The sequence below is a fragment of the Phocoena sinus genome, chromosome 6 (genome assembly GCF_008692025.1).
Source record: "Phocoena sinus isolate mPhoSin1 chromosome 6, mPhoSin1.pri, whole genome shotgun sequence".
NCBI lineage: Eukaryota > Metazoa > Chordata > Mammalia > Artiodactyla > Phocoenidae > Phocoena > Phocoena sinus.
Window position 1 is genome coordinate 10,247,425 of NC_045768.1, and position 22,501 is coordinate 10,269,925.

The 22,501-nt window shown below is 38.9% G+C and overlaps 1 protein-coding gene across 1 annotated transcript in view; it reads left to right on the forward strand.

Moving 5' to 3' along the window:
• Positions 1-20,827, forward strand: part of PPP6C (protein phosphatase 6 catalytic subunit) — a 33,137-nt gene extending 12,310 nt beyond the window's left edge. Inside the window, exons 2-7 of the mRNA XM_032635160.1 lie at positions 5,145-5,240; positions 11,366-11,431; positions 12,453-12,594; positions 16,078-16,157; positions 16,339-16,548; positions 17,477-20,827. Coding sequence (XP_032491051.1) covers positions 5,145-5,240; positions 11,366-11,431; positions 12,453-12,594; positions 16,078-16,157; positions 16,339-16,548; positions 17,477-17,725 — 843 coding nt within the window. The 3' untranslated portion in view covers positions 17,726-20,827. The remainder of the gene's footprint in view (positions 1-5,144; positions 5,241-11,365; positions 11,432-12,452; positions 12,595-16,077; positions 16,158-16,338; positions 16,549-17,476) is intronic.
• The last annotated feature ends 1,674 nt before the right edge of the window (positions 20,828-22,501 follow it).

The following is a 22,501-nucleotide window of genomic DNA, read 5'->3' on the forward strand; positions in this document are numbered from 1 at the left end:
AGAGAATGAGAAGGCAAGCCACGGACTGGGAGAAAATATTTGTGAAAGATATGTCTGATAAGGGACTTTTATCCAGAATAAACAAAACACTCTTAAAACTCAGCACTAGGAAAACAAACAACCCTATTAAAAATGGGCCAAAGGGGCTTCCCTGGTGGCTCAGTGGTTAAGAATCCGCCTGCCAATGTATGAGACACAGGTTCGAGCTCTGGTCCGGGAAGATCCCACATGCCGCAGAGCAGCTAAGCCTGTGTGCCACGACTACTGAGCCTGCGCTCTAGAGCCCGCGTGCCACAACTACTGGGCCCATGTGCTGCAACTACTGAAGCCTGCATGCCTAGAGCCCATGCTCTGCAACAAGAGAAGCCACTGCAATGAGAAGCCTGCACACCGCAACAAAGAGTAGCCCCCACTCACCGCAACTAGAGAAAGCCCATGCACAGCAACGAAGACCCAACGCAGCCAAAAAAAAAAAAAAGGGGCCAAAGACTTGAACAGATACCTCAGCAAAGAAGATATATAGATGACAAATAAGCCTATGAAGAGGTGCTCCATATCATATGTCATTAGGGAGATGCAAATTAAAACAAGGTGGGAATTCCCCAGCGGTCCAGTGGTTAGGACTCTTGCTTTCACTGCTGAGGGCCCAGGTTCAGTCCTTGGTCAGGGAACTGAGATCCCACAGTCCGCGTGGTACGGCCAAAAACAAAACAAAACAAAAACAACAACAAGGCAGTACCACTACACACCTATTAGAATGGCCAGAATCCAAAACACTGACAGCACCAAACATTGGCAAAACTGTAGAGCAACGGAAACTCTCACTCATTGTTGATGGGGATGCAGGCTAGTACAGTCACTTTGGAAGATCATTTAGCAGTTTCTTACCAAACTAAACACCCTTACCATATGATGTAGCAGTCATGGTGTTTATCCAAATGAGTTGAAAACTTAACATCCACTGTAAAACCTATACACAGATGTTTATGGCAGCATTATTCATAATTGCCAAAATTTGAAAGCAACCAAGATGTCCTTCAGTAGACAAATGGTTAAATAAACTGGTACATTGAGATAATGGAATATTATTCAGTACTAAAAAGAAATGAGCTATCAAGCCATGGAGAGACATGAAGGAAGCTTAAATGCATATTGTTACGTGAAAGAAGCCAACCTGAAAAGACAACATATGTATGATTCCAACTATATGACATTCTAGAAAAGGCAAAACTATGGTGATAGTAAAAAGATCAGTGGTTTCCATCCTTTCCCCATACCTTGCCCGACATATCTCTTAAATGTGGATGTCATCTGTATCCTTTATCACATCCTTTAGTAAACTGGTAAATGCAAGTGTTTCCCTGAGTTCTGTGAGCTGCTCTAGCAAATTATTCAAACCTAAGGAGGAGGTCTTTGGAACCTCTGATCTATACCCGGTTGGTTAGAAGCACAGGTGATAACCTGGGCTTGCAACTGGTGTCTGAAGTGTGTATGTATATTGGCAGGGGAGTTGTGGGCAGGGGGGCAGTGTTGTGGGACTGAGCCCTTAACCTGTGGGATCTGACACTATCTCTGGTAGATAATGTCAGAATTGAGTTAAATCGTAGGATACCCCGCTGGTGTTGCAGAGAATTGCATATTGTAGGGAGAAAAAACCTTGGTGACCAGGAGTGTCAAAACTGAGTGTTCTGTGTGACTAGTAAGGGAGACACATAGGAAAGAAGCACAAAGTAGGGAAGAACTGAGTTTTTCCCTACATAGGAAGGAAAAAGCTGAGGTTTTTTGTTTTTGTTTTTTTTTAAACAAATGCAAAGTAGAACTGAAGGAACCTTAGAGACCATCTTTCATGATAAACTTAAGGCTCTGAGTTCAGAAACATTGTTTCACTCACCAGTATCTGTTCCTTTTACAAATAATGGATGGATTATATATCTGGACCAAGGATTGTTTATTGAAGCATCTGAGGGTTGTAGGAAATTCAGCACAGAAGGAGCTCCCTACTCAGGGCCAGAAGGACTCCAGGCCAAAAGGATGATCTTGCCTTTGAGGTGCTATTTGAAGATCAGGAACTTATCCTACGAATAAGAGCAAACCTTTTTATTTTGAAAATGTTTTAAACAGCTTGATTTCTCCTCATTTTTTGGGGGGGGGGACTTTTTTCTTGCTCACCCCCCCCCCCCATTGTGAGTTCTCTCCTATGCTTGCCTCTGTGTAAAGTGTTGTAGCTATAACTGTTTTTGTTTGTTTGTTTGTTTGTTTGCGGTACGCGGGCCTTTCACTGTTGTGGCCTCTTCCGTTGCGGAGCACAGGCTCCGGACGCGCAGGCTCAGCGGCCATGGCTCACGGGCCCAGCCGCTCCGCGGCATGAGGGATCTTCCCGGAACGGGGCACAAACCCACGTCCCCTGCATCAGCAGGCGGACTCTCAACTACTGCGCCACCAGGGAAGCCCGCTATAACTGTTAATGTGTGTCTCTCATATATTTAAGTAAATTGTAGCATTTAGATTCCTTAATTAATGTTTAAAATCATTTCATTATGCTTGTGTAGTTTAACTTGTCCTTTCTTGGCAGATCTTCATAAAATCTAGTAGGGCCTCTGACTGTAGTATTAACTGGTCTCAGATGGAAGGAAGATTCCCCCCCAGTTCTTTTTTTTTTTAAATATTTATTTTGGCTGTGCCAGGTCTCAGTTGCAGCGCGCTGGATCTTCGTTGCGGCATGCAGACTTCTTTAGTTGCGGCATGTGGACTTCTTAGTTGTGGCATGTGAACTCTTAGTTGTGGCATGTGAACTCTTAGTTGTGGCATGCAAACTCTTGGTTGTAGCATGCACGTGGGATCTAGTTCCCTGACCAGGGATCACACCTGGGCCCCCTGCATTGGGAGCGTGGAGTCTTACCCACTGGACCACCAGGGAAGTCCCTAGAGTTCTTTTTTTAAAAATTAATTCCTAAAAAAAAATAAAAAATAAATAAAAAAAAAAAATTAATTCCTTAATTAATTTTTGGCTGTGTTGGGTCTTTGTTGCTGCATGCAGGCTTTCTCTAGTTGCGACGAGCGGGGGCTACTCTTTGTTGCGGTGCGTGGACTTCTCATTGCAGTGGCTTCTCTTTGTTGTGGAGCACGGGCTCTAGGCGCGTGGGCTTCGGTAGTTGTGGCTTGTGGGCTCTAGAGCAGAGGCTCAGTAGTTGTGATGCATGGGCTTAGTTGCTCCACGGCACGTGGGATCTTCCCGGACCAGGGCTTGAACCCGTGTCCCCTGCGTTGGCAGGCAGATTCTTTATTTATATTTATTTTTGGCCGCGTTCAGTCTTTGTTGCTGTGCGTGGGCTTTCTCTAGTTGTGGCGAGCAGGGGCTACTCTTTGTTGCGGTGCATGGGCTTCTCATTGCAGTGGCTTCTCGTTGCGGAGCACAGGCTCTAGGCGCGTGGGCTTCAGCAGTTGTGGCATGCGGGCCCTAGAGTGCAGGCTCAGTAGTTGTGGTGCATGGGCTTAGTTGCTGCACGGCATGTGGGATCTTCCCGTACCAGGGCTCGAACCCGTATCTGCTGTATTGGCAGGAGGATTGTTAACCACTGCGCCACCAGGGAAGTTCCCCTAGAGTTCTTTTTTTTTTTTTTTTTTTTGCGGTACGCGGGCCTCTCACTGTTGTGGCCTCTCCCGTCGCGGAGCACAGGCTCCGGACGCGCAGGCTCAGCGGCCACGGCTCACGGGCCCAGCCGCTCCGCGGCACGTGGGATCTTCCCGGACCGGGGCACGAACCCGCGTCCCCTGCAACGGCAGGCGGACTCTCAACCACTGCGCCACCAGGGAAGCCCTAGAGTTCTTTTTAAAAGGTAGAGTGACTCTTAAATTTACATTTTGCGATTAATTTTGTTAACCTTTCTATTTTGAGATAATTGTAGATTTATATGCAATTGTAAGAGATAATACCAAGTGATCCCATGTACCCTTTACCCAGTTTTCTCTGGTAGTAATGTCTTGTGGAACAAATACCACAATCAGGATATTCACATTGATACACTCCACGATCTTGTTCATAATTCTCCAGTTTTACTTGTACTCATTTGTGTGTGTATTTAGTTCTATGCAGTATTGTTATATCTGTAGTCTCATGTATCTAATACCACATTCATGATACAGACAGTTCCATCACCCCAAGGAGTCCACATGTTGTCCTTTTTGTAACCATACGCATCTCCCTCCTGCTGCCCCTACCTCCTAGACCCTTGGCAATCACTAATCTGGTCTCCATTTCTATAAATTTTTTATTTCAAGAATGTTATATAAATGGAATCATACAGTATATAACCTTTTGGGATAGGTGTTTTTTTTTTCTCCCCACTCAGCATAAATCCCTTGAAATTTATACAGATTGTCATGTGTCAGTAGTTTGTTTTTTATTGCTGAATAGTATTCCACGGTGTGAATGTACCATAATTTAACTGTTCACTGTTGAAGGACAACTGATTTATTTCTAGTTTTTGGCTCTTATGAATTAAGCTTCTGTGGACCTTTGTGTACAGGTTTTTTTATGTGATCATAAATTTTCATTGCCAAGAATGCAGTTGCTGGGTCATATTCGGTAAGTGCGTGGTTTGCAATGTACTTTAAAAATTAGCAGATAAGGGCTTCCCTGGTGGCGCAGTGGTTGAGAGTCCGCCTGCCGATGCAGGGGACGTGGGTTCATGCCCTGGTCCGGGGGGATCCTGTGTGCCGCGGAGCGGCTGGGCCCGTGAGCCATGACGGCTGGGCCTGCGCATCCGGAGCCTGTGCTCCGCAACGGGAGAGGCCACAGGGGTGAGAGGCCTGCGTACCACACACACACACACAAAAATTAGCAGGTAAAAACCTTTTCCTCTTAAAATTATTGACTTTTGCATTTTTTTGTTGAAAAACATCATTTTACAGTTCCTTGCAGAGCTCTCTGTCTTCTAGAACCTATTATCTGTATAGCCAGGGAGTTTGCATTTTGGAATAGGCATTGTGAGAGGAAGGTAAAAGCTGACAGAAATCGAATCCCAGAATCATCATAGTTTCCTTTCCTGTGGCATAATACACGGATTAGTTCTTGTCTTTTTTGCATTTGGCCTTTAGTTTTAATATTGTAATAAAAGGTTGCATTTTATTTTCTCTTCTTACAGCGGCTATGTGACTATGTTTGTGACCTCCTCTTGGAAGAGTCAAATGTCCAGCCAGTATCAACACCAGTAACAGTGTGTGGAGACATACACGGACAGGTAAAATTTCATGCGGAGATTTTTAGCTTTTGTACTGTCTGTCCATGTCTGTTTCCAGTTGTGCTGCAAAATATTAAAAAAAATGCTGGTGGTTGGCTAGGGTGCCTCAGTCTGTGTGACATTAATGATTCCTGGTTACTGTTAAAGTGAATAAAAGCAGTGGTCAAATTATTCATGGACTTTGTTGAAATCATACTTAGAAAGTGAAGCAGCATTATTGCTCTGTGGACAGGGGGAGGTATAAAATACAAATGTGGGCTGCTCCTAGTTATTATGATTGATAGCAGATGCTTTGGTGTTAGGCACTAATTTTCTATTCATTCTGTTCATTTCTGTTCTGTTCACTTAATATCATATTTTATTGAAAATTTTATTGAAATTTATTGAAAATTTATCATTTCCTTAGTGGGAATGAGAATAGCAGCAGTTCAGAAAGATAAAATTATTGGTGCATGATTTTACAGCAAGTCAGTGCTAGAATGGGATGAGAAAGACAGTTCATTTTTTCATCTGCTGGGGTTTTGTTTGTTTTTAAGAGTTTCAGAGCATTGACAGGTGGGGTACACCTCATCTTTAGACTCTTACTGTCAGTGTTTAGCCTAGTTAGAAAACTGTGTATTTGTAGTTTTTTCTTTTTTACTGGGAAATGAAAGCTGAACAGAACACTCATAGCCTGCTCTGTGCATGCAATGGAGTTGGGGCTATAAGACATAATATTTGTGAACAATATAGTATTTATGAATTCCTACAGGACCTTAACTATGACTGCCTAAAGGAGCAGAAATGTGTGTAGCTTGGTTGTGATTGAGGGCTGCTCCATGAGTACAGTTCTATTTTTTTTTTCTTTTAATTTGGCTGCCCTGGGTCTCTGTTGCGGCGTGCAGGCTCTTCGTTGCCGGCTTCTCTCTAGTTGCGGCACTAGGGCTCTAGAGCGTGCGGGCTCAGTAGTTGCGGCATGCAGGCTTAGTTGCCCCGTGGCATGTGGGATCTTAGTTCCCTGACCAGGGATCGAACTTGCGTCCCCTGCACTGGAAGGCGGACTCTTAGTCACTGGACCAGCAGGGAAGTCCCATAAAGTTCTATTTTGACTACTTAGCTCTTTTCTTTTTGGTTTTTCAGTCTGTTCTCTGGATGTGTGAGGTTATAATAAATGACATCTGTATGTTATCAGCTTCTAAATAGAGGCCCCCACTATGTCATATTTAATCTGTTAAAATTCTAGTTCTCTAAAGTAGACCTTAGGAGTTCTTCTTAATTTCCATGGAACTTCTCTCCAAAAGTATAATAAATATTTGTATTTTGCTAACATAAAGGGTATTAATATAAGCAGTGCCTTAACATATTTCTAAAAGCTGAAATAAACCAAGTAATGCTTTCCCTTGATTATAATATTAAAATTGAGGGGTTACCTGTGTTTATTGGCTGCAGCATGAGGCTTGTGGGATCTTAGTTCCTGACCAGGGATCGAACCCGTGCCCTTGGCAGTGAAAGTGCAGAGTCCTGGGCTTCCCTGGTGGCGCAGTGGTTGAGAGTCCGCCTGCTGATGCAGGGGACACGGGTTCATGCCCTGGTCTGGGAAGATACCACATGCCACAGAGCGGCTGGGCCTGTGGGCCATGGCCGTTGAGCCTGCGCGACCGGAGCCTGCGCTCCGCAACAGGAGAGGCCACAACAGTGAGAGGCCCACGTACCGCAAAAAAAACCCAGAAAGTGCAGAGTCCTAACTATTGAACTGCCAGGGAATTCCCCAAGACTTTTCAATAATATGAGTTATAGTCATAATCAGAGGTCAGGAAGTTAGAGACAACTTCAAACTGCTAAAATTAATTCAGATAATAAATTTGCACTTCTACTGATAGATTATATATACCTTCAGTCAAATGTACAATTCTTACTTTCATTTATCTTGTGTTTTGACATTAATAATGTACTTTTTCACATATTGCATGTCAATTTTTTTTTTAAGGTTCCTATGAGGTAGGGTTTTGTAGAGAAGGAAACTGAGTTGAAAGATTGAGGAATTAACGCAAATTCGCACAGCTACTGAGGGACAGAGCTGAGATTTGAAACTCATTTGGGTGCCCGGTAGCCCATGCTATTTATTTATTTATTTTTTGGCTGCACGGCTTGTGGGATCTCACTTCCCCGACCAGGGATTGAACCTGGGCCACGTCAGTGAAAGCCTGGAATCCTAACCACTAGGCCCCCAGGGAACTCCCAGCCCATGTTATTTTAAGACTACCACCAAATTGAGCCGTGTTTCTCTTGTACTTGACCCTTTGAAACAATTGCTCATCAAAAACATGGGACTTGAGGAGCTTCTAAATGTCTGCAGACTAGTCTAATGTAAGGTGTATCTTTTGGGACTTGTACAGTTGTCTTCCCCTTGGGCTAGTTTTGGAATTGCAGGATTGGTTTATGAGTATACATAAACTCATAAGAAATGTTGATAAGCATACAGTTGCTGAGAAGCATTGAAACAACATAATCTAGTGAGGAGATTGTAGACTTCAGTGTCAGACAGAGCTTGGTTTAAGTTAAGTCCTGCTTGGGTACATAACAGCTGTTTAAGAAGCCATTTCAGCTAGCTCTTCAGTTCTTTAAATATGGCCTGTGGACCCTTGAGCATCTGTAAGTTGGCAGAAAATCAACTGAGGGTAAAACTGTTGGTGCCGCAGCATGAATCAAGGGAGTGTCACCAGCCTATGCTGGTTGTCATTGTATTTTTCACCAGTATGCATGCATGTACAGTAAAATAAAATGCCAGTATCACTTAAGAATGTCCGTGATGAAGCAGTAATATTAATTGGCACTCTTGACCCCTCAGTAGATACATCTTTTGAGTAGTCCCTGTGATGAAATAGGAAGTATGCATAAAGCACATCTACTGCATATCAAAGAAAAATGGTTTGCTCCAAAGAAAAGTACTTGTGCAGTTCTTTGCATCTCCTGCTGAAATAGCCTCTTTTTTAAAATGGAACGCTGTTTTTACCTGAGAGAATGAATGACAAACTACAGGTATTTGGCAACTGTTTTGCAAAAGTGAACGAAGTGAGCCAGTCACTTCAAGGAAAACAATTGACGTTATTTGTTGCTGATGACAGTATTTGAGTTTTCAAGTGAAATATTGGAATTTTAGAAAATTTGAGTTTACCACCATGAGGCTACTAGCTTCTGATACTTAAAAGACTTTTCTGATGAGGTGAGTAAATTAACAAATATTTTTTGATGATGTATAAAGAAATTTCATTTCCATTTTCCAAATAACCAGTGTGTTACCCACTCAAAGTGTTAGACCAACTTATCTAACAGAGTTTGAGAAGAGACCAATTGTCAAGTTTTGATGTATTAAAAGAAGAATATGCACCATTATCTCTAAAGGTTATTAAAATTCTCTTCCCTTTTTTTTTTTTTTTTTTTTTTAAATTTATTTATTCATTTATTTATTTTTGGCTGTGTTGGGTCTTCGTTTCTGTGCGAGGGCTTTTCTCTAGTTGTGGCAAGCGGGGGCCACTCTTCATCGCGGTGCGCGGGCCTCTCACTGTCGCGGCCTCTCTTTGCTGCGGAGCACAGGCTCCAGACGCGCAGAGCTCCGTATTTGTAGCTCACGGGCCCAGCTGCTCCGTGGCACGTGGGATCTTCCCAGACCAGGGCTTGAACCCGTGTCCCCTGCATTGGCAGGCAGACTGTCAACCACTGCGCCACCAGGGAAGCCCTCTCTTCCCTTTTGTAACACATACCTGTATGAAGGTATGTGTTACACTTTAAATTTCTAATGTGGTTAATACTGATTCATATAACGTATAAACAAAAGCTTTTTGGGGACCTGTAATTTTTAAGACTATGAGTGGGTCCTGAAACCAGAAAGTTTAAAAACTGCCGAGTTAGCCAACTATTTCCTTGCCTCTAATAATGGAATAAAATCCACTTCTCGGGATTGGTTTTGTTTTAAAATGAGAACATTTACAGAGTGTGTGTGATATGAAAAACATACAATAGGTGGTAGAAATTATTTGTGAAATACTGAGATGGGCTTCCAGTAATGTATGACAAGGTTAATTGTCTGCATATGTTTTCAGTAAATATTTATTATATTAAAGAATTTTGGAAAAAACTACCAATATGGAGTAGGAACTATGGGTCCCCAAAGCAGAATTTTTGATCATCCATTAAATATATGTAAGTTAAATGGAAACTTACAAAGCTTTTATTCAAGAATGTGTTTCTACAGACATCAGTAGTAAAGTCTAAGGACACTCTTTCACCACACTTTTATAGAAGCAATTGTTTCATAAAACTTTTTAATGTTTCCTTCCTGACTTAGAGTGTGTACATACTCAATTTTTACATGACAAAATTGTATAGTTATATTAGAGGTATAGTTTTGTGTTCCATTCTTTTCCCTAGTCATTTTCCCACTTTGCTACATAGTTTCCATTATAATCATTATTTATGACTGCCTAAGGTCCAGGTCTTTGAATTGGTAGATCATACTTTATTAATATTCCTTTATGTTAGTTACGAAGGTTGTTTCTTCTGTTATTAGAAATGATGCTATGATGCATTTTCTTTATGTTATACAGACTTTTTTTTTTTTTTTGCCTTTAGGATATAGTCACAGAAGTGGAGTTACTAGGCCAAAGTAACACAAACACATATATGTATATGTGTATATATATACACTGAAAGTGTATTTATATATATATACTTTTTTTTTTACTGCTCATATTGTATGTGATTGTATTCATACATATATATGATATACATACACACATCATATATATATCTGTGCGGTGGGAAGTGAGAAGTATATTCCTTCAAAGGAATGGATTCCACTTTGTAGAAATGGACAGCATATATTTTGAATAAATAATAGTCTACCAGTTGACTGAGACTGAATTTGTTTCATTTGTTTGCTTGCTAATTTTAAGAAGGTAGGAAAATTTTATTTTAAACTTTCTAAAGTTTTTTTTTTTTTTTTTTTAAAGTTTTTTTTTTAAGCAAGTGACAACTCTTCAGACTTATGAAACATTGCTACAAAGGGTAGTACTTTCAGTAGTTAATCTTTAAATTACAGTTTTGTTCACTATGACTAATATTTCTGTACTGTTTTAAGTGTTAGAAATTTAAGTAGTAATACTACTTTCAAGTGTAAAAGATAGATGTGAAGGAAATTATTGGTTGTAGTTGGTATGGTATATTATAGTCAGTTCCTTTAATCTAAAATCCTTTTTCAGAAAAACTGTGGCTTTAGGAAGTAGGATTAGGATAATCGAGTTGACTGAAGTTATCAAACGCACATTTTTGTCAGTTAAATTTTCAGTCAAGTAGAATATGGTGAAATATACTATTCTTTTTCTACTGATTATTGAGAAGACTCTCCACAGCTGTAGAAGCTGAGGGTACACCTCTTCCAAAGTAGAGTGTAAGAAGGTAGGTTGATCTGCTCTTTACGACACTACAAAGTGTCATGTAAATTCATTCTTCCAAAGAAATTCTTATCCACTTGTTTCCTTATCTTTTTTTTTTTTTTTTTTTTTTTGCGGTATGCGGGCCTTTCACTGCTGTGGCCTCTCCCGTTGCAGAGCACAGGCTCTGGACGCGCAGGCTCAGCGGCCACGGCTCACGGGCCCAGCCGCTCCGCGGCACGTGGGATCCTCCCGGACCGGGGCACGAACCCGTGTCCCCTGCATCGGCAGGCGGACTCTCAACCACTGCGCCACCAGGGAAGCCCGTTTCCTTATCTTTTGTCTCTTTAAGATAGATGCTGAAGGTGGGGCAAGGTGATTGGGTTAGCTTATTGACAGGTAATTGATAAATGATTTCAAATTTTCAAGTGATAGATGGGGAGAAGTAGGAAAGAAATTTGAAAGGGGGTTGCCTATAACATTAATGACTTAGGAATGATTTTAGTGATAACTGAGCTTCATTTTAGTGGTTTTTTTTTTTTTTAAGGCTTGGGAGCTGTGTGCTTGGCAGTTTAGTTTGCACTTCATTTCTTTGTATAAATGTAAATATTTGAAGTCCTCTTAATTAACTGCTTCTTTATACAGTTTGGCCTCCGTTTTATTATTTTACTCCTTCACAGGAATTTGTAATCAGCATATATTGCCTTTCTTTTATAGTTTTATGACCTTTGTGAACTATTCAGAACTGGAGGTCAGGTTCCTGACACAAACTACATATTTATGGTATGTAAACACCAGTGATGTCAAGTACTTATTTTAAATGGAAGGGATCTGACTTACTACATGTAAATTATGTAATAATTTCGTTGTCATGTGACAATCACTATTTAAATACGTGAAAAGGTGATTCTATGCTTTTCTACATTTTGCTGTGTCCTCTAGTTGAGAATAATTGCTTTTGTAAACTGCTGTATACACAGGACTGGGCTGTAGCCCTCAGTAATGGTTAGGCCGTAAAATAGCCCACAGGTTTAAGGCATAAATCTTCAGTTTACTGTTATTTTATCAGATTTTTTTTGAGCATTCATTTTCACCTGTTATTAATCTGTGGATTGATTAATATACACATATACACATTTGCTGTTAAGGTAGATATTTGCTTACTTTCTTTTTGTAATATAATGTTACTGTTGAACTTTTTCTGAGTCCTTCTGTTATTTTCCTTCCTTCTGAAAATTTCTGGGTCACTTTTCTAATCTTTTAGCTGTTTTCCTATTGGTCTAATATTGGCCCGAGTAAAACATAAATGGGAAGTGTAAATAGTATATCCTCTTATGCAGCTGTTAAATACAAAGCTAAATGTAGAATACTGTTATAATTATGGTAATTGCTTTTACAAAAAAACTATTTTCTTCAAGTTGACAGCTCTTTTGATACAGTTAAAAAGATTTTTGAAATTCATTTAAAGTTTTTTGATTCACACATGATCTTTTAGAAACATTTATTAATGTAGGTAACAGAGAATTGAAAAAATGGTGGTTTTGCAGGGAAAATCCTTGAGAGAATTGCACAGCAGGTTCCTGTAGGCTCCTGTAGCATAAGACTAGCACAAACATTTAGTAGGAACAGCTTATTTATTTCCATTTGAATTTTTTGTTAAAACCCAATTTCCAAATAATTCAATGTGTAACTCTTCATTTTTCTTATTTTGGGCTGTGTCTCTTGAGTTTGTGCCCTTTGGTATAATTTTTTAAAAATATTGTTGCTATTGTATTGTTTGTAACTGTAAATTTTTACTTTACAGGGTGATTTTGTAGACAGAGGTTACTATAGTTTGGAGACCTTCACTTACCTTCTTGCACTAAAGGCTAAATGGCCTGATCGTATTACACTTTTGCGAGGAAATCATGAGAGTAGACAGATTACACAGGTGTATGGATTTTATGGTAAGACCTTCTATTTCTCTGATTCTGAATATTGATTTACCTTCCTCTTTGGGAAAAAAGCCACACAAGTCATACATGTGCTTTTCATAGTAAAATTAGAAAATACAGATAATCTTTTTCCACTTTCTCACCTTTAACTCCTTTTCTTCCCTCAGTCAGTTGAAAATCTGACTATTGATATGTAGAGAGAACCATTCTTTTTTTTTTAAATTGAAGTATAGTTGATTTACAATATTATATTAGTTTCAGATGTACAACATAGTGATTCAGTATTTTTACAGATTATACTCCTTTTAAAGTTATTATAAAATATTAGCTGTATTCCCTGTGCTGTACAGTATATCCTTGTAGCTTATTAGTCTGAGAGAACCATTTTTAACTTTTTGGTGTATGTCTTTCTAGATCAGTGCCTCAAAGTGTAGTCCTCAGTTTATCTCACTGGAATCATTTGGGATGCTTGTTAAAAATGTAGATTGCTAGGCGCCACTTTTGGGGTGGGACCTTAGAATCTGCTGAAAGGGAATGTTTTGCACACTCAGTTTGAGAACCTATCCTATATATATGTATGTGTGTGTGTGTTTATACATACGTGTGTACACACACCCCAAGCTAAAATGGGATCATACTTGTTTTTTAATATTGTGATCAGTGTTTTCACTTCATTGATGTTAGTTCATAGCTGTACTGTACTATACTGGATGGATGTACTGTAAATCTGTGTGCTTTCTCCAGAGAATACCAGGACCTCAGGTCATAAATAGAATGCAGCCATTAAAAGCAACATAGCTACTTCTGTAAAATTTTTATATGGTTGAAAGTTTTTCAAAATGAGGTTAGGAAGGTCTTTGAAGGAGGTAGATAACAGAACTATAGAGATTATTATTTTATATATATATATATATATATATATATCTATTTATTTTTGGCTGCATTGGGTCTTCGTTGCTGTGCGCGGGCTTTTCTCTAGTTGCAGCAAGCGAGGGCTACTCTTCATTGCCATGCATGGGCTTCTCATTTCAGTGGCTTCTCTTGTTGCAGAGCACAGGCCCTAGGCACATGGGCTTCAGTAGTTGTGGCTCGCGGGCTCTAGCGCAGGCTCAGTAGTTGTGGCGCCCGGGCTTAGTTGTTCCGCAGCATGTGGGATCCTCCAGGACCAGGGCTCGAACCTGTGTCCCCTGCATTGGCAGATGGATTCTTAACCACTGAGCCACCAGGGAAGCCCTGTTGATATTATTAATAAGAATTTTCCTTGAACACAATTAAGGAAGATATTGAGAGATTTGAAAATATTAATTTCATAACCCTTTAGTTTTTAGACTTTATATTTTGAATTATCTTCTGACATTATAAAGATAAACTGAACTCTCTTACTCCTGATTTTGTCAGCCATTATCAATTATTAAATTGAGAAATTTGGCAGCGTATTGTTATCTATTTATTTATTTATTTTTGGCTGCACCACGTGTCTTGTGGGATCTTAGATCCCCGACCAAGGATTGAACCCGGGCCACAGCAGTGAAAGCCCCAAATCCTAACCACTAGGCCACTAGGGAACTCCCCGACAATTTATTGTTGATATACTGTTAATAGGAATTGAAAAGTTAGATGGCTAATATTTATCTCCTTTCTAGAAGTTACTTCAGATTTTCATTCACAAAATGCCAAATATCATTTGGAATAAAAAGTGTTTGATTCTTTTGCAAAATAATCAGTATTTTGGATAATACATTATGTGGTGTTAGCTCAGTGAAAGCAACTGGCTCCAACTGTATAAGATTAATGTTACATATATAATTACACCCCAGAATTTGACCAACATATCAGTGTAGGGCAAAAGAGGTAAAAGGGGGAGAGGAAGGAGGACATTTTAATCAAGATGCCTTGACTGAAGAAAATGACAACAACACAACATCTAGTATTGAATTTTTTTCATCCCAAGCTGTGCTCTAGTGTTCATCTATGGTTTTGTTTGATAAGAGGAAGCCCATCTGCTCCTCAGGAGGAAGACAGTTTTAGTCATCATGGAACTTAACATTGATTTTAAAGTAGTAAAAATGTCTATGTATAGCTATTATATTGGGCCCTCAGTTCACACTGATAAATATATGGTTAGCAGTTATTATGAACCAAGTGCTTTGCTTATGTGTTAAGGTGAAAAATTCACAAGATTCCTACTGGTAAACTGAGCTCAATGTTAGAGCTGTCTCATGAGACGTTTACAATAAGGACCCTGCCTCACGTAGAGATATAATTTAGAAAATTATGAGGATTGACCATACCCCACAGTCTTATATCCTGTATCATTTTCAGCTGTACTTAGGGCAATTAGTGATACATCCATTTTTTTTCGAAATTAAGGAAGAAGCCAAAGAGCAGAACTTCATGGTATTAACTGAGAGAAGAGATAATGTACCCTATTAACTGTTGTAGACAGCAGAGAGAATGTTCAGCTGAGAATATGTAAGAACTGATTGGCAGTTTGCCCTTAGTGATGACTACAGGGGTACTTAATGGAACTCAAGTATGTAGTTGCACAATTTGCAGAAAATCTCAGAAGAGGCAACCTAGGCCTGAAAAATGTTGAAATGGGAATTATCCATGCTCTTCTAATTTGTTTGATTATCCTGCTAGAATAAGGTAGTCACATTAAATACATTACTCTGTTTGATAGAATTGCCCAGTATTTTTTTTTTAAGTTTATTTATTTATTTATTTGACCTGCGGGGCCCCACTTCCCCAACCAGGGATGGAACCTGCTCCCTCAGCAGTGAAAGCATGGAGTCCCAACCTCCGGACCGCCAGGAAATTCCCCCCGTATTAATAGTAAGACAAAAGCTTTTGCTTCGGGTTATGTGAAATTAATATTTAGCTCTTCTTTTTTTTTTCTTTTTTGTGGTACGCGGGCCTCTCACTGTCATGGCCTCTCCAGTTGCGGAGCACAGGCTCCAGACGCACAGGCTCAGCGGCCATGGCTCACAGGCCCAGCCGCTCTGCGGCATGTGGGATCTTCCCGGACCGGGGCACGAACCCGTGTCTCCTGCCTAGGAGACTGCGCCACCAGGGAAGCCCAACTCTTCTTGATTATAGCATTTTGACTAATAATTTCAGCTGGTTCTTAGAGCCACTTCTGGAATGAAAAGCAGGACCACATTCTTAGACTAGTTAGACGCTGGTCTCCTTCTGGTTCTACATGGAGGACCTACTAGAGCTAACTATGTATCATAACTTGCCATCCTAGTTTAAGCAAATTTCTGTTGTCCCAGTATTAGATGTATTCTTTACTTATTTTATTTATTTATTTATTTTTTGGCCGCATCTCATGGCTTGCACGATCTTAGTTCCCTGACCAGGGATTGAACCCGGGCCGTGGCAGTAAAAGCGCTGAGTCCTAACCACTGGACCACCAGGGAACTCCCCTGTATTCCTTAGTTTTATCAGCAGATTCAGAACTTCATTAATGAGAACTCTTTGTTTCTCTCATAGATGAGTGCCAAACCAAATACGGAAACGCTAATGCCTGGAGATACTGTACCAAAGTTTTTGACATGCTCACAGTAGCAGCTGTAAGTTTTATGTAAATCTTTTTTTAAAAAAAAGCTCAAGTATTTTCCTGCCAGTAACACTTGGCATATTTTTATCTAATTGACATTTCAGTTATATTGATATCATTAGCACTCACTGATGGATTTAGATATATGACTGAGTTTATTATATGTTCAACTCTTTGTTTTCCTTTTTTGCTAGTTAATAGATGAGCAGATTTTGTGTGTTCATGGTGGTTTATCTCCTGATATCAAAACACTGGATCAAATTCGAACCATTGAACGGAACCAGGAAATTCCTCATAAAGGAGCGTTTTGTGATCTGGTTTGGTCAGATCCTGAAGATGTGGATACTTGGGCAATCAGTCCCCGAGGAGCAGGTTGGCTTTTTGGTGCAAAGGTCACAAATGAGGTAAAGCCAGCATTTTCGGAAAAGTGGTTTGTTGGTTGCTAACGGACTACATAAGGAACTATGGTGGCTATATATACCAAACTTCTAGTCTAGTTTACTCAAACTGTGGTGGCTATGGATATCAGATTTCTTGTCTAGTTTATCCTGTATGTCTTTCCTTAATGTTAAATGAGATCACGTAATAAAAGCACCTCCTTTAGCATCCATTGGTACTATGTGTAAAATAAATGTTCCTTTTCTTTCAAACATTGCAATTAAGTAACGAGATAACAAGGGCAAGATAGGCAACTTTTTAATATATATATTTCTTTGTGTATATATTTTTAATTGAGATATAATTGACATAACATTGTATTCGTTTTATGTATACAACATAATGATTTGACATGTATTTATTGTGAATAAGCAATATTTTTGAGATTAACTACTTTCAGTTAAAAATATATATACACACACACTTACACATACACATACACCACAGGGTGAAGTAAAATCCAGCATAATGAAGTCAGAGAGCTAGTTTTATCCTGTCTGAGCCTCTGGTTCCTGAAGTTGCAAGAGAAGGATAATAAATCTCTTTCAGAATTTTGTAAGAACCATACTAAAGCCTCAGTAAATGATAGATATTGATAGTAATATATTTATTATTAAACCATAAAAACTTTGTTTCATATCTGATAGCACTTACAGAATGCTTTTCTTTCAGAAACTTCTAACTAATTATGTTGCTATGATTTCTATAACTCAGGCCAAAGTGGCTCTATAACTTATGGAAATTAGTGGGGATAACTGTAGAATGGATTCTATAATCATGAGAGCTTTAGTAATTATAGTATTTATACTTTATTTAAATGCTTATTTTCTTATATATGTAGGTTGATTTTTTTTAAATGTGCTGGATACTTAACAAAGCCTTTCTGAATTGCAGTTTGTTCATATCAACAACTTAAAGCTCATCTGCAGAGCACACCAGCTAGTGCATGAAGGCTATAAATTTATGTTTGATGAGAAGCTGGTAACAGTATGGTCTGCTCCTAATTACTGTTATCGTTGTGGAAATATTGCTTCGATCATGGTCTTCAAAGATGTAAATACAAGAGAACCAAAGTTATTCCGGGCAGTTCCAGATTCAGAACGTGTTATTCCTCCCAGGACAACGACGCCGTATTTCCTTTGAGGCCTTCGCCCATCCTGCTGACCCATTTTTCTGCCCTCTTACCCCAACTTTCGTGTATTACCCTCTACAATATACTTTTTATTGAGCACTTTGCTGCTGAAATGCTGCCTCTTGCCTTTTTTTTTTAATTTTAAATTATCTAAATTTATTGTTTGTTATGGTGTCTATAGCAATGTTTTTCTATCAGTTTTCTCCCCCATCCCATCCCCGCCTTGGACTCATTTGAGAAGACTTGAGAAATGTCTTAATACTCACACTGCTGCATGTAGCTCTTGCTTATTTACTGGTCTATGGGAAACAGGATGTTTCCTTTTTTAAAAAAGCCAATTGACAGAACAGACTACACTGAAATACTCCTCCTTTTGTATTATTCAGTCTTTTGTTTTAGTTCGGTAAGTTTTAAGAAATTTCAGCAGCAAAGTTGTTATTCAGTGGGCACGATGGACTGCAAATGCCTCGAGTTATGTATACCTGTCCCAGCTGTAAACTTCATTTTCCTTTGTTGGATGATATTTTAAATGGATATAAAATAAATTGGTCTAAAGGGCTGCCCTCCTTGTTGTGTTTTTAAATTTTAGTTTAAAAACTGCTACAGCTTATGACTTTGTACATTAAGATAATTGTATTGATCTGTTTTCAGATTCCTTGTATTTTTTAATAAAGTAATCTTAAATAAAACCCAGATAGGTTAAAGTGTTAGAAATTTTAAACAGTGTACATTGTTAGCTGAAAGTTATTCTTTTTTTCTTTTTTCCTAATTGGAGTTCTTGACCCTTTGGTATTAAGTTTAAAACTTCAACTGAAATTCCATACTATATATTTAAAAAAAAAATCACTAAACTGTGCCTAAAGAAATAACTGCCATATTAATGTTTGGGTTTATATCCTCTCTAGTAATAGAAAAACATTTAATACTTGTAATGCTGATGTGTTCATTTGATACCAGTTGAGTAGAATGTGATCAATCCAGTTTACAATCTATCATGAGTATCATTAAGTAAAATATATGTACTTTTCAATAGGAATCATTCTTACTGTAACACTTGACCTTAACTTTTAGAAAGTGTTCATTTTTTAACTGCAACTGGAAAGGTTGAAAAGTCAGGACTCTTGTACTTGTGAACTGTAATCTGAAGCAGATTTTTAAAAGTGTTGAAAAAACCAAATTGTCCTTTTTTGTAAAGGTCTGTGATACTATGTTTCGGCTTTGTGTAAGTAATTTGAATATCCAAAGGGTTGTGATGATCGGTTCTTGATATGCAACTGTCCACTTAATAAGGACAAATGTTCCAGTGTCTCTTATGATTGTGGTCATAAATGATGCTGGAATTAACCATTTTATGAAATAGTTGGTATCCCTTTACTACTATAATTAATTTTTGTCATTCCAGGAAATCTTTGTGAAGCCAGCCAATTAATAAAGCACTTTAGCATCTGTTCAGGTAGTTTTGAAAACCAACTGTCCCCCTTCAGGATAAGAACTTCCAGGTTACCTAAAAATGCAATAAAAATCTTTATAGTCTAAGCTTCTTGGCACATAATTTTTCATCAGGGCTTTTCTTTTATTAAGCGAGCACAATAGTGTTTTGATTTTTTCCTCCAACCACACAGCTCCTTGTGTAGTTTTTAATTGTATAGCTGTAAGAAAGAAGTGGCTAAGACATTTGCTGCACACACTTGAACTGTTGGGTCAGTAGCTTTGTTTTACTGCCCTGACCCCAGTGTAATTCAGGGGGAAAGGTATTTTTATCTTACAGGGATATGTAGCTATGTATTTTACTAATTGTGAAACACTGGAAATTAATGATGCAGACAACTTGGTGTGGTCTTTGAACAGCTTTCTGCAGTATTTTTCTTTTCTGTTACTATAAATTGTATTTACGTGCTTTCTCTCTTCTGCATTTAAGTTGTACCAATAAAATTGGTAACCCTCAGCCCTTCCTTCCCATTTGACACTCCTTAGCTTAGATTGATGTAGTTGTTTTAGTTACCCGTGTAATGTGACTTTTATTTTTAAGTCATGGTGTACTGCATTTGATTGTCACTAGTTGGGCATGTGCCAATAATATTCTGTCCATTCCTTAATTGCCATCTCTGTTTTGCCTGATTTTTTTCTCTTCAACTGAATAATGGCTTTTTGCATGAAAAAAAAAGTTTTTACTATTAGACATGTAAAGGGAAGAGAGAGTGAATGTACTGGACTCTGTAAGCCTAAAAGGAATATTTGGATCCCTCTGATAAATAAGGGCTATGTACTATATAGAGTAATCATGTGGTGGAAAATACTTGCAAGTCATAGGTTTGTAGGCATGAGGCTCTGTTATTCCCTGTATCTAGGCTGAATGTAAAATCCCTTATGTTGTATTAATGGGGGTAATAACCATTTTTATTTGCCTATGATATACTTGGTTTCTGATAAAATGTCCTAGGCTCTAGTGAGAACTGTCTACTTTTAATTGCCAATTACTCCCCTTTCCTCATTTTCCTGATATGCTCTTGGCTAGCTTTTCCTAGGTTAATGCTTTTTCCTGAAAAATCTCACAACTCTAAATGTGTTCATTTGGGTGTGATCCTAAAAAGCCTGGATCAAGAGCACATCTTTAATATGCAACCTGCATCAATCTGTCCGGATGTCTAGAACTGTTGGAAGATTTTGATGTCTTAAACCCTGTGTTTCACTTTTGAAATAAGGTTTGAAATATTGTTCTTTGCATTAAGATTTGTGTGTTTTTGCTTTGTAAGCCCAGCACCAGGTTTTGGAAAATGCCTGTACTGTGAAAGCAAATACGAACTCTTTCTGAGCCTCTTCCGTTGTCAGAAACAGAATTGCTTTCCATCAGCCTCCAAAAAATTGTGTATCTGGAGTCGAAGAGATTTAACAGCAAGAATCCAGATTTTTAAATGTACTTGTTTTCTAAATGCTAATGTTTGTAAAGCACCTTCAGTTCTTTGGATGAAAGGTGCTATATTCTCTCTGTAAATTAATAAAAAGATTATAGGAAGTTTGGCAAAAAAATTTATCTAATGCAGTCTGTCCCAACAAGAAGTTAGCATTTTATATAACACAATTTAAAAATTAAAAAATGCTTATTCCTTCACTTAGTTGCTTGACTAGTAAACAGAAGTGAAACTTTTCTTGTTCTGCATTTGACTCTTCAGTGTTCCAGTTCATTGTTACGTCCTGGATCCAGTGCCCAGAACGCAGCTTCATGAGATCATCACAACTCTTTCAATTGTGTATTTAAACTGTGCAGTCATGCTGATGAAATATACAGTAGTAAAACACCAAAAAGAAGCATTTGGAAAGTCCTCTAGCATGAAACCAAACACAGTAGATGCTCGGAGAAGGACCCTATTCCCCTCTTACTAGTTTTCTGTTTCCTTGTTAATCACTTGGTGAATATGTGCCTTTTGTAAGGCATATTACTCATGATAGTAAGCTTATGCTGGTTTGGATCATTCAGATGTTTTCTTAATTCAAAAATGCATGAAATTTATGAATTTTGTGTGCGTGTGTCAACAAAAATAATTATTGTGTAAGTATATTCCATTCAGTCCCTGGGCAGCCACTGTTCTCAGCACTTTGCTTTTTTATATAAATGGGAATGGGTTATGTATGGAGGCAATGGAATAGTGGAAAGAATATAGGCTTTGGGATCAATCTAGGTAAAAACCCCAGCTCTGCCAGGCAGTAATAGCAGCTAACCTGTATTGAGCACACTTAGCTAAATGCTGTACATGCCCTATTTTATGTCACCCCTACTATGGCTCAATGACTGTAGTACCTTTTTTTTTTTTTTTCTTCAGACAAGAAAACACACTTAGAGATCATAGGTAACTTGCCCAGGGTTGCACAAGAGAGCTGGAATGTGAACCCCTTTAGGGCATCCTAGAATAGTACATCTTAAGCAGTATTGGTTATTGTAGCTTTGTGACCTTGAGCAAGTTGGGTTTTCTGAATCTTAAAATTCTGTGTCTAAAATAAGAATGCCATACAGGGTTGATCTCAGGATTAAAAGTAGCACATATAAAATACCCAGTCCCTGGCCCAAAGCTGCCATTTATTGAGGGCCCACTTACATATCATTTGCCCAAATTCAGTGTAGTTGGGAAGTAAGAATAATCTAAGGCAATATATAATTGCTGACATAGTGTGGTTTATGTAAGTACAACAAATTTGGAGAAGGAAATGTTTGAGGTAAGATGGAGTAATTGGGGAAGGCTTAAAAGAGGAAGTGTGAAATGTATACTAGAATGATGGGCCATGTATTTCATATAGTAAAAGCACAGAAATGGGGATTACTAGAACTTGGACATGATATGAAGGTAAACTTGAGGGTACTCCTTGGGAAAGCGTAAGAAATGAATAGCTGCAGCTCTGTTGACAATACCACGTATCAGAGAGGCGTTGGCCAATTGTGAAAGACCTTGAAAACCAAGCGGATGATTTTAATTCATATATATTTTTTTTTCTTCTTTTTTGCGTTTCGCGGGCCTCTCACTGCTGCGGCCTCTCCCGTTGCGGAGCACAGGCTCCGGACGCGCAGGCTCAGCAGCCATGGCTCACGGGCCCAGCCAGTCCGCGGTACGCGGGACCCTCCCGGACCGGGGCACGAACCCGCGTCCCCTGCATCGGCAGGCGGACTCCCAACCACTGCGCCACCAGGGAAGCCCTTAATTCATATTTTAAGAAACATAATGAGTGACATTCAAGATTAGTCTCCTAGTAAGTTGATCCTCCCCACCAGGACTCCTCCTACCACATCTCCCCTAGTC